At 51.2% G+C, this 13,017-nt stretch overlaps 1 protein-coding gene across 2 annotated transcripts in view; it reads right to left on the bottom strand.

The window, feature by feature from the left end:
* The window catches only part of KIF9 (kinesin family member 9), a 64,918-nt gene that overhangs the window by 27,955 nt on the left and 23,946 nt on the right, over positions 1-13,017 (bottom strand). For both annotated transcript variants that reach the window (XM_073632920.1, XM_073632921.1), the window contains exons 4-7: positions 12,632-12,738; positions 8,710-8,934; positions 6,793-6,876; positions 5,760-5,852 (exon numbers count right to left, since the gene is read on the bottom strand). In XM_073632920.1, coding sequence (XP_073489021.1) covers positions 5,760-5,852; positions 6,793-6,876; positions 8,710-8,934; positions 12,632-12,738 — 509 coding nt within the window. The remainder of the gene's footprint in view (positions 1-5,759; positions 5,853-6,792; positions 6,877-8,709; positions 8,935-12,631; positions 12,739-13,017) is intronic.

Raw genomic sequence — 13,017 nt, 5'->3', positions numbered from 1 at the left:
GCTCTGGACAGTGGTCTGTCTGAGGAGGCCTGTAATGTTGCACAGTGCTCTGGACGGTGGTCTGAGGAGGCCTGTAATGCTGCACAGTGCTCTGGACAGTGGTCTGAGGAGGCCTGTAATGCTGCACAGTGCTCTGGACAGTGGTCTGTCTGAGAAGGCCTGTAATGCTGCACAGTGCTCTGGACGGTGGTCTGAGGAGGCCTGTAATGCTGCACAGTGCTCTGAACAGTGGTCTGTCTGGGGAGGCCTGTAATGCTGCACAGTGCTCCTGGACAGTGGTCTGTTTGAATAGGCCTGTAATGCTGCACAGTGCTCTGGACAGTGGTCTGTCTGAGAAGGCCTGTAATGCTGCACAGTGCTCTGGACGGTGGTCTGAGGAGGCCTGTAATGCTGCACAGTGCTCTGAACAGTGGTCTGTCTGGGGAGGCCTGTAATGCTGCACAGTGCTCCTGGACAGTGGTCTGTTTGAATAGGCCTGTAAAGCTGCACAGTGCTCTGGACAGTGGTCTGAGGAGGCCTGTAATGCTGCGCACTGCTCTGGACAGTGGTCTGTCTGAGGAGGCCTGTAATGCTGCAGTGCTCTGGACGGTGGTCTGAGGAGGCCTGTAATGCTGCACAGTGCTCTGAACAGTGGTCTGTCTGGGGAGGCCTGTAATGCTGCACAGTGCTCCTGGACAGTGGTCTGTTTGAATAGGCCTGTAATGCTGCACAGTGCTCTGGACAGTGGTCTGTCTGAGAAGGCCTGTAATGCTGCACAGTGCTCTGGACGGTGGTCTGAGGAGGCCTGTAATGCTGCACAGTGCTCTGAACAGTGGTCTGTCTGGGGAGGCCTGTAATGCTGCACAGTGCTCCTGGACAGTGGTCTGTTTGAATAGGCCTGTAAAGCTACACAGTGCTCTGGACAGTGGTCTGAGGAGGCCTGTAATGCTGCGCACTGCTCTGGACAGTGGTCTGTCTGAGGAGGCCTATAATGCTGCACAGTTCTCTGGACAGTGGTCTGAGGAGGCCTGTAATGCTGCACAGTGCTCTGGACAGTGGTCTGTCTGAGGAGGCCTGTATTGCTGCACAGTGCTCTGGACAGTGGTCTGTCTGAGGAGGCCTGTAATGCTGCACAGTGCTCTGGACGGTGGTCTGAGGAGGCCTGTAATGCTGCACAGTGCTCTGGACAGTGGTCTGAGGAGGCCTGTAATGCTGCACAGTGCTCTGGACAGTGGTCTGTCTGAGAAGGCCTGTAATGCTGCACAGTGCTCTGGACGGTGGTCTGAGGAGGCCTGTAATGCTGCACAGTGCTCTGAACAGTGGTCTGTCTGGGGAGGCCTGTAATGCTGCACAGTGCTCCTGGACAGTGGTCTGTTTGAATAGGCCTGTAATGCTGCACAGTGCTCTGGACAGTGGTCTGTCTGAGAAGGCCTGTAATGCTGCACAGTGCTCTGGACGGTGGTCTGAGGAGGCCTGTAATGCTGCACAGTGCTCTGAACAGTGGTCTGTCTGGGGAGGCCTGTAATGCTGCACAGTGCTCCTGGACAGTGGTCTGTTTGAATAGGCCTGTAAAGCTGCACAGTGCTCTGGACAGTGGTCTGAGGAGGCCTGTAATGCTGCGCACTGCTCTGGACAGTGGTCTGTCTGAGGAGGCCTGTAATGCTGCAGTGCTCTGGACGGTGCTCTGAGGAGGCCTGTAATGCTGCACAGTGCTCCTGGATAGTGGTCAGTTTGAATAGGCCTGTAGGCTGCACAGTGCTCTGAACAGTGGTCTGTCTGGGGAGGCCTGTAATGCTGCACAGTGCTCCTGGACAGTGGTCTCTTTGAATAGGCCTGTAATGCTGCACAGTGCTCTGGACAGTGGTCTGTCTGAGAAGGCCTGTAATGCTGCACAGTGCTCTGGACGGTGGTCTGAGGAGGCCTGTAATGCTGCACAGTGCTCTGAACAGTGGTCTGTCTGGGGAGGCCTGTAATGCTGCGCACTGCTCTGGACAGTGGTCTGTCTGAGGAGGCCTGTAATGCTGCACAGTGCTCTGGACGGTGGTCTGAGGAGGCCTGTAATGCTGCACAGTGCTCCTGGATAGTGGTCTGTTTGAATAGGCCTGTAGGCTGCACAGTGCTCTGAACAGTGGTCTGTCTGGGGAGGCCTGTAATGCTGCACAGTGTTCCTGGATAGTGGTCTGTTTGAATAGGCCTGTAAAGCTGCACAGTGCTCTGGGTGGTGGTCTGAGGAGGCCTGTAATGCCACGCACAGTGCTCTGGATGGTGGCTGTAATGCTACACATTGCTCTGTATGGTGGTCTGAGGAGGCCTGTAATGCTGCATGGTGCTCTGGACAGTGGTCTGTCTGAGGAGGCCTGTAATGCTGCACAGTGCTCTGGACGGTGGTCTGAGGAGGCCTGTAATGCTGCACAGTGCTCCTGGATAGTGGTCTGTTTGAATAGGCCTGTAGGCTGCACAGTGCTCTGAACAGTGGTCTGTCTGGGGAGGCCTGTAATGCTGCACAGTGTTCCTGGATAGTGGTCTGTTTGAATAGGCCTGTAAAGCTGCACAGTGCTCTGGGTGGTGGTCTGAGGAGGCCTGTAACGCCGCGCACAGTGCTCTGGATGGTGGCTGTAATGCTACACATTGCTCTGTATGGTGGTCTGAGGAGGCCTGTAATGCTGCATGGTGCTCTGGACAGTGGTCTGTCTGAGGAGGCCTGTAATGCTGCACAGTGCTCTGGACGGTGGTCTGAGGAGGCCTGTAATGTACACACAGCGCTCTCTGCTCGGGACGGTCATCGCCGGGAGTGGGACTCTCGTTGGGAGGCCTGTAATGCCCAGTGCCGCTCTGGACGGTCATCTTAGGACTCGGAGGTCTGTAAAAATGCAGCTGGCGAAAACTTTGACAAAAATGTTTTGTCGAAATTAACAACTGCTGTCACTTACAGCCCAATCCATTCGCTTTCATTGTGCTGTACCTATCTCAAGCTAACCATACATGGTTTAGTCAACAGGCTAAACGAAAAAAAAAAAAAACAGACTCAATACCTCCATCCACACATTCGGTGTTAATGTGGGAATTCTCCCCAAGTCATTGTATTCTGACAGCGAAGAGACCCCACCCCCCACCCCCGCCTTCCTGTCTCAGAATACAAAACTGTTCTTTATAGTTTTGGGGTGGATGTTGGCACCCAAAGGATGGTTACAGCGGGGTGTGAAGAGACGGGAACTTTGGTGAAAGATCTTCCTGCTGGGGGGATGAGTCAAATATCCAAACTATAGTCAGCCATAGCTAGTCAGTAAATGTGCCCGCTGAGCTCTGCCCCATGCCTACCCCAAGGGTGTCTGTGGATAAAAACAAACTGTGCAGCTTTGACCAAAGTTGGATAACGCCCCTGCTATAGGTGTAGGCCAGTGATGGCGAGCCTCGGCATCCCAGATGTTTTGGAACTACATTTCCCATGATGCTCTTGCATTCTTCAGTGTAGTTGAGCATCATGGGAAATGTAGTTCCAAAACATCTGGGGTTCCAAGGTTCTCCATCACTGGTGTAGGCTATATCCTGCTGTGTTGCTAAGACGTTTCTAAGACACTCCCATCCGTTACTGCTCACCTCTACCATCAAAGGACCGAGCTCTCAAACCTCCGCACAAGTGTGGTCCACTCAGAGCCGAGACAAGGTCATCTAGAGCCCAGGGCCAACATGCCAACCCCCCCTCCCCCCCCAAGAATTATGAGAATTATGTTTCAGCAAAAAATCCCCCCCACAAAAAACACTAATCTACATACTTACCCCTTAAGCATAAATTCCCCCTCCTCCCAGTACAAATCCGCCCCCCTGGTGAAATCCCCCCTCTCACATAAATCTTTGCCACCCCCCATCCCCAAAATGCCCCCAGCTCAAATGCTCCCCCTCCCCCACAAAAAAATTCTAGTACACATCTAGTAACATCTTCTCACCCCGACTTCATATCCCCCCCTCCCAGCACAAATTCCCCCCAAATACCCCTCCTAGCACAAATCTATCCCCCCCCCTCTATCTCCCCCTACACAAATCACCCTAAATCCCCACTCTTAGTAGCTCCCCCCCCCAAATTCCAACCTCAAAGAACAATACTTACCCCCTGTTGCCCCCCAAATCCCCTCTTCTGATACAAATCCTCTCCAATCTCCTTGTGGCACCCCCCTCCCCCCTCACATGATACCACAGTGCCCAGGGCAGTCAAATCACCCTAAATCACCACTCTTAGTAGCCCCCAAATTCTCACCTCATAGAACAATACTTACCCCCTGTTGCCCTCCGAATGCCCCTTTCCAACACAAATCTCCTCCAATCTCCTTGTGCCCCCCCCCTACATGATACCACAGTGCCCAGGGCAGCCACCTCTTCTGCCCACCCCTTGTCCCCAGCCCTGGGTCCACTATCCCCTCCAATCTCCTTGTGCCAACCCCCCCCTCCCCACCTCACATGATACCACAGTGCCCAGGGCAGCCACCTCTTCTGCCCACCCCTTGTCCCCAGCCCTGGGTCCACTATCCCCTCCAATCTCCTTGTGCCAACCCCCCTCCCCACCTCACATGATACCACAGTGCCCAGGGCAGCCGTGCCCCTCCTGCCCACTCCTTGTCTCTGGCCCTGGGTCCACTATCCCCTCCAATCTCCTTGTGCCACCCCCCTCCCCCCTCCCCACCTCACATGACACCACAGTGCCCAGGGCAGCCGCCCCTCCTGCCCACTCCTTGTCCCCGGCCCTGGGTCCACTATCCCCTCCAATCTCCTTGTGCCACCCCCCCTCCCCACCTCACATGATACCACAGTCCCCAGGGCAGCAGCGCCCCTCCTGCCCACTCCTTGTCTCTGGCCCTGGGTCCACTATCCCCTCCAATCTCCTTGTGCCACCCCCCCTCCCCCCTCCCCACCTCACATGATACCACAGTGCCCAGGGCAGCCGTGTCCCTCCTGCCCACTCCTTGTCCCCGGTCCTGGGTCCACTATCCCCTCCAATCTCCTTGTAGCACCCCCCTCCCCACCTCACATAATTCTACAGTGCCCAGGGCAGCTGCCCCTCCTGCCCACTCCTTGTCCCCGGTCCTGGGTCCACTATCCCCTCCAATCTCCTTGTAACACCCCCCTCCCCACCTCACATAATTCTACAGTGCCCAGGGCAGCCGCCCCTCCTGCCCACTCCTTGTCCCCGGCCCTTTGTCCACTATCCCCTTCAATCTCCTTGTGCCACCCCCCCCTCCCCACCTTACATGATACCACAGTGCCCAGGGCAGCCGTGCCCCTCCTGCCCACTCCTTGTCCCCGGGCCCTGGGTCCACTATCCCCTCCAATCTCCTTGTAGCACCCCCCTCCCCACCTCACATAATTCCACAGTGCCCAGGGCAGCTGCCCCTCCTGCCCACTCCTTGTCCCCAGGCCCTAGGTCCACTATCCCCTCCACTGCAGCATGACTGAGCTCAGAGCTACTGCAACAGGGGAGAGAGGGGCGCGCATGCGAGGGGGGGCTTGAATGGACTGGGTGTGTCTGAATTAGCACATACACAGTCCATCAATCTGTCACATTTTTATAGGAAGAGGGAAGAACCGTCCAATCACGAGCTGGAAAGGTGAATGGAAACAAATGCTTCTAATGGGCATTGCGTAGGGTGGCCCTATAGGGGGCCAATGACAGCCCGAGCTTAGTATATGGTGGCAGATAGGGGGCGGGATCAGGACGGTCGTCCTTGAAAAACCCAAACTTCTATTTTGCTGTAACTCGGTCACATCTGCAGACACATTCCCATACTCACCCCGGTCTTCCCCAATCTCTCAGAACCCGCCAGGTCCACCAGGTTAATCTTTGACACCGTGTACTTCGCATTGGATAATGTCCTGGAATGAGACTGGAGAAAAATATGGTGCAGAAATCACAACGGGGTCCGTTTATAAAAAAATAAATAAAAATAAATGTGTGCAAAGCTTTTGCACAGTCATGACGAAGAGTCCTTGTAATTTGCCTAACATGTTTATTTCCTATGAGTGACAGCTCCATCTGGTGGTCAAAATGCTGTGTGTATTTTCCTGATATACACTATATTACCAAAAGTATTGGGACACCTGCCCTTTACACACACACAAACTTTAATGACATCCCAGTCTCAGTCCGTAGGGTTCAATATTGAGTTGGCTCCGCCCTTTGCAGCTATAACAGCTTCAACTCTTCTGGGAAGGCCGTCCACAAGGTTTAGGAGGGTGTCTATGGGGATGTTTGACCATTCTTCCAGAAGAGCATTTGTGAGGTCAGGCACTGATGTTGGACAAGAAGGCCTGGCTCACAGTCTCCGCTCTAATTCATTCCAAAGGTGTTCTATGGGGTTGAGGTCAGGACTCTGTGCAGGCCAGTCAAGTTCCTCCACCCCAAACTCGTTCATCCATGTCTTTATGGACCTTGCTTTGTGCACTGGTCCAAATCATTTGGTGGAGGGGGGATTATGGTGTGGGGGGAGGGGGGGGATTATGGTGTGGGGGTTGTTTTTCAGGGGTTGGTCTTGGCTCCTTAGTTCCAGTGAAGGGAACTCTTAAGGCGTCAGCATACCAAGACAGTTTGGACAATTTCATGCTCCCAACTTTGTGGGAACAGTTTGGGGACGGCCCCTTCCTGTTCCAACATGACTGCCCACCAGTGTACAAAGCAAGGTCCATAAAGACATGGGTGAGCGAGTTTGGGGTGGAGGAGTTTGACTGGCCTGCACAGAATCCTGACGTTCAATGATGGAGCCAGTAATTGTTCCATGTATGGAGGCGCACTCCGCGTCATACATCACGTATGTGACAAGAACTCACCTCCAGATGTATGGTGAATATGCAATGGGACCGGGAAGAGTTCTTATTCAGGATGTGCGATCCTATGATCCGGTTTGTCTCCCCCTAGTGGAGATTAATGAAGAAAAAAACAATCAATAGGTTTTCTGATCTCTCAGCTGTTGATATGTAAAGTCAAGTAAGAGACACACATAATAGTCGAGGAAAAGCAGCAGCACAACACGTGACACTGCATTGAGGGTCCAATCAAATCCTTTGTACCTGGACACACCCATTCACTATAATAGACTGTGGGGAGCCTCGTGCAGCGAGCGCTCCTTCCCATTCACTATGGGTCACTATTCCTCCTACTGACAACAATGATGGGGCACTATTCCTCCCACTGACACCAATGATGGGGTACTATTCCTCCCACTGATACCAATGATGGGGCACTATTCCTCCCACTGACACCAATGATGGGGCACTATTCCTCCCACTGACACCAATGATGGGGCACTATTCCTCCCACTGATACAAATGATGGGGCACTATTCCTCCCACTGACACCAATGATGGGACACTATTCCTCCTACTGACACCAATGATGGGGCACTATTCCTCCCACTGACACCAATGATGGGGCACTATTCCCCCCACTGATGATGGGGTTCTATTCTTCCCACTGACACCAATGATGGGGCACTATTCCCCCCACTGATGATGGGGCTCTATTCTTCCCACTGACACCAATGATGGGGCTCTATTCTTCAAACTGACACCAATGATGGGGCACTATTCACCCCACTGACACCAATGATGGGACACTATTCCTCCCACTGACACCAATGATGGGGCACTATTCACCCCACTGACACCAATGATGGGGCACTATTCCTCCCACTGACACCAATGATGGGGCACTATTCCTCCCACTGACACCAATGATGGGGCACTATTCCTCCCACTGACACCAATGATGGGGCACTATTCCCCCCACTGATGATGGGGCTCTATTCTTCCCACTGACACCAATGATGGGGCACTATTCCTCCCACTGACACCAATGATGGGGCACTATTCCTCCCACTGACACCAATGATGGGGCACTATTCCTCCCACTGACACCAATGATGGGGCACTATTCCCCCCACTGATGATGGGGCTCTATTCTTCCCACTGACACCAATGATGGGGCTCTATTCTTCAAACTGACACCAATGATGGGGCACTATTCCTTCCACTGACACCAATGATGGGGCACTATTCACCCCACTGATACCAATGATGGGACACTATTCCTCCCACTGATACTAATGATGGGACACTATTCCTCCCACTGACACCAATGATGGGACACTATTCCTCCCTCTGACACCAATGATGGGGCACTATTCCTCCCACTGACACCAATGATGGGGCACTATTCCTCCCACTGACACCAATGATGGGGCACTATTCCCCCCACTGATGATGGGGTTCTATTCTTCCCACTGACACCAATGATGGGGCACTATTCCTCCCACTGACACCAATGATGGGGCACTATTCCTCCCACTGACACCAATGATGGGGCACTATTCCTCCCACTGACAGCAATGATGGGACACTATTCCTCCCACTGACACCAATGATGGGGCACTATTCCTCCCACTGATACCAATGATGGGGCACTATTCCTCCTACTAACACCAATGATGGGGCACTATTCCTCCCACTGATACCAATGATGGGGCACTATTCCTCCTACTAACACCAATGATGGGGCACTATTCTTCCCACTGATACCAATGATGGAGACCTCTGCTCTTGGGTGATTGGCACTTTCAAGGAGTAATCCAGTCTGAAGTGCTGTGGAGAGTCACTTTTCCACCAATAAAGCACCAACCTCAGGATCTCCATCTTTGGAAAGTACAGGTATCGGGTCGCTTACAACGTAACAGATAACACGTTCCTTACCTCAAACAGCAGATTCAGCGCCTGCTCCTCGCTGGGAACATGGTGGACAGATAAACCTTTAACGGACACCCCGTGTGGGTCATCCACTATGGTCATCTGGGTGTCAGAAGTGGGCACCTCGGGTAATGTGGACAGGAGGTCAAACAGGGTCTCATTGTAGATCTCCAGGTAGGAGACCCTCACACTGACCGAGTTGTCACTTTGCTCTCCAATCTCTTTGAAGACCTGAGTGAGAGATGAAAATCCTCTTAGGTATGCGGCTCATCCATCTGGTCATATCTGCAAGTCATGTGAACGATGTGAAAATAGAAGAACGACAACATATAGAGATCTGTTATGTGTTCTGTACAGCAGATCCATGTCAAATGAATGGGCTGCCCTATGGACAACACGCGAAATCACCCCCAAAAATCGTGAGCGGAAACGCACGTTCCCACTGTGAATGAAACTTTACAGCGTATGTTTGAAGGAAAATAAAAAACACATATACAGAATATTTCTGCAACATATGCACAGTCCTCCATGTTTTACCCCCTCACACTGCTAATGAGAAAAGATTTGGATGTAGTTGGGGGCAGTAAATGTCTTTGTAGGTTGTTGGTAGTATTTTGAATTTGATGGGGCACTATCCCCCCCCCCCCTAATATCAAAGATGGGGCACTATCCCCCCCCTAATATCAAAGATGGGGCACTATTCCTCCCACTATTATCAAAGATGGGGCAGCACCACCCCTCCAATAACAAAGATGGGGCACTATTCTTCCCCCTAATATGAAACACAGATCACTATTCCTGCCCCTTATTTCCAAATAAGGGGCACTATTCTTCCCACTATTATCAAACACGGGGCACTATTCCTCCCCATAATATAAAAAGATGGGGCACTATCCCCCCCAATATTAAAGATGGGGCACTATTCCCCCCCCCCATTATCAAATATGGGGCACTATTCCTCCCCCTATTATTAAAGATTGGGCACTATACCCCCCTCCCCAGTATCAAATATGGGGCACTATTCCTCCCCTAATATCAAAGAAGGGGCACTATTCCTCCCCTAATATCAAAGAAGGGGCACTATTCCTCCCCTAATATCAAAGAAGGGGCACTATTCCTCCCCTAATATCAAAGAAGGGGCACTATTCCTCCCCCTAATATCAAAGAAGGGGCACTATTTCTCCCACTATTATCAAAGATGGGGCACTATTCCTCCCCTAATATCAAAGAAGGGGCACTATTCCTCCCCCTAATATCAAAGAAGGGGCACTATTCCTCCCCCTAATATCAAAGAAGGGGCACTATTCCTCCCCCTAATATCAAAGAAGGGGCACTATTCCTCCCCCTAATATCAAAGAAGGGGCACTATTTCTCCCACTATTATCAAAGATGGGGCACTATTCCTCCCCTAATATCAAAGAAGGGGCACTATTCCTCCCCCTAATATCAAAGAAGGGGCACTATTCCTCCCCTAATATCAAAGAAGGGCCACTATTCCTCCCACTATTATCAAAGCTGGGGCACTATTCCTCCCACTATTATCAAAGCTGGGGCACTATTCCTCCCACTATTCTCAAAGAAGGGGCACTATTCCTCCCCTAATATCAAAGAAGGGGCACTATTCCTCCCCTAATATCAAAGATGGTGCACTATTCCTCCCACTATTCTCAAAGATGGGTCACTATTCCTCCCACTATTATCAAAGATGGTGCACTATTCCTCCCACTGGTATCAAAGATGGGGCACTATTCCTCCCAGTATTATCAAAGATGGGGCACTATTCCTCCCCCTAATAACAAAGATGGGGCACTATTCCTCCCACTACTATCAAAGATGGGGCACATTTTACTCCTAAAGACGCCAAGATGAATTCTACCCCCACTAGCCACCATCTGGCCCCCCTAAAGTCTGAAGGATAGTAAACTGGCTCTTTGTTTCACTGTTAAAAAGGGTCAAGTTTTATAGATGTTAAGGAAGTGAAGTCAACATTTGGACAGCGATTGGATTTGGGGTTGAAAGGGCAGGTCAGGTCCAGGTTTGCACCTAGTACCGTGTGGCGTGAGGGGAGGAACTGATAGTTGTATTGATCTTGATAGAAAAGTCGGGTTTGAGGGCACAATCAGTAAGGGGGACGTTATGAGCTCAGTTATAGAAAGATTGAGTTTGAGGAAGTGGTGTGACATCCATACTGATATGTGTCACAATCAGGGAGGGGTCAGGCTCAGAGACCAGTAGCTATAGCAACAGAGAGGCTCCCACCAACCAGCAGGATAAGTACACAAGCAGGTCACCCTGGCCGATGACGCGGGATCATGCAAGATGTGGGGTCTAAGCACTAACTGGTGATCACCTGAGCTCCTAATAATGGCGATAGGTTTTGCGGCGTGTTAGTACCAGGTCACAGTCCTCCTGATTGCCTCACTAGAGGGTGAGCAATCAGGGATCCAGTAACAGATATAGCAGGTAGGGATCAAGAGTCCGTAAACAAGCCAAAGGTCGGTAACATGTGGTTGCAAGTTGGGATCAAGCAGAAGCGCAGTCAAGGAACAAGCCAAAGGTCAGTAACAGGTAGTTGTAGGTTGGAATCCAACCAAAGCATGGTCAGGAACAATCCAAAGGTCTGTAGCGAGTGGTTGCAGGTTGGGATCAAGCAGAACCGTAGTTAAGGAACATGCCAAAGGTCTGTAACGGGTGGTTGTAGGTTGGGATCAAGCAGAAGCTTAGTTGAGGAACAAGCCAAAAGTCAGTGACAAGTGGCTGCAGGGTGGGATCCAGCCAAAGTGTAGTCGAGGAACAAGCCAAAGGTCGGTAACGAGTGGTTACGGGTTGGGATCAAGCAGAAGCATAGTCGAGGAACAAGTCAAAGGTCTGTAACCAGTGGTTGCATGTTGGGATCAAGCAGAAGCATAGTCAAGGAATAAGCCAATGGTCGGTAACAAGTGGTTGCAGGTTGAGATCAAGCAAAAGCTTAGTTGAGGAGCAAGCCAAAGGTCGGTAACAAGTGGTTGCAGGGTGGGGTTTAAGTGGATGCGTAGTCAAGGAACAGGCCAAAGGTCCGTAACAAGTGGTTGCAGGTTGGGATCGAGCAGAAGACTATGAGGAACAAGCCAAAGGTTGGTAACGAGTGTCATAAGAGATTGACAAGGAGCTGTCCAGCATCTCATGTGGCACAGTGAGGAGAGCTACAGCCAGACACCACAGAAGTCCCAGGTTTAGATCCAGACCCTGGCAATATGTCAGTTAGTGATGTGAGAGGAGACTGAAGGGGCGAGGTGAGCAGTAGAGGAATAGATTTGGGTGTCATCAGCATAGAGACTGGAAGTCATGGGAGATCATCAAGGGAGGAGGTGTAGACTGGTGGAGCAACTGTGTGTTGAAGTCAGGGGGTAGAAACTGGTCTACCCAGGGTTGTCAGATCACCAAAAATGTTGGCACTGTATATGAAAGTCTAGTCTTGATCTTCTCATGAAGCATTACCTGGGTGATTCTAGATCTGGCTTCTGCTAAGCTCAGTGTGTGACTTTTCCAGGCCTTGGCTTTGGTCTGCCTTGAGACCATAAGATCAAGGACTACTAGTGGTTTAGTCAGGCTGGAAGGCTTCATGTTACGACTTGCCCAATTCGCTTGCAGTGTCAGAATGTTTCCAACTAATTTCACAATCTTGCAGCATTTTTAGAGGGATAAAACAATGTGAAATCTGCAATCTCGGCCCAAACAAATGTCTAAAATAATAAAGACGTACATTTTCTTCTGGAATACATTATTCATGTCATGTTTTGCACATGTATATATTACTCTGTAACCTCTAGTAGCGGATCTATGAGAATGTGTTAGGGCCCACATTGACAACACAACAAGGAAGCTTTGTGTGATAATGAGTCCTCTCGGGGACCATCTCTATAAATCCCCCACATGGGGAATGCAGTACCTGCTGTAGGGCTCTGGGGATGATTCCTCGATGTGTGTAGTTCTCGGTTGTCCCGGTGATGGTGTGTGTTTTCCCTGCACCTGTCTGCCCATAGCACATTAATGTACCTGGAAAGCAAAAGCACAAGTCAGATGTTTCTCTGTGCATCATGTGATCTGGGAATAAAGCAGGTCATTGGTTAGTGGGGGGCACACAAAGCCTCTGGAGGACCCCAACCAGTATTGGAAAAGGGTCATCCAGTGCCCAGGACAAGGATGCAGAATTACGCTCCCCTCCCCGCAAATAATTTAATGACGTAGAATGGGTGTACCACTCTACATTTTCTGCTCCTTTGCTTCACTGAGCCCAAGGCAACTGTCCCTCCTGCCCACCCCTTGTTCCGGCCC

Source organism: Aquarana catesbeiana, linkage group LG05 (assembly GCF_042186555.1).
Source record: "Aquarana catesbeiana isolate 2022-GZ linkage group LG05, ASM4218655v1, whole genome shotgun sequence".
Lineage (NCBI taxonomy): Eukaryota > Metazoa > Chordata > Amphibia > Anura > Ranidae > Aquarana > Aquarana catesbeiana.
The sequence above is the reverse complement of the archived record's forward strand: the minus strand, read 5'-3'. Positions and strand labels throughout refer to the sequence as shown.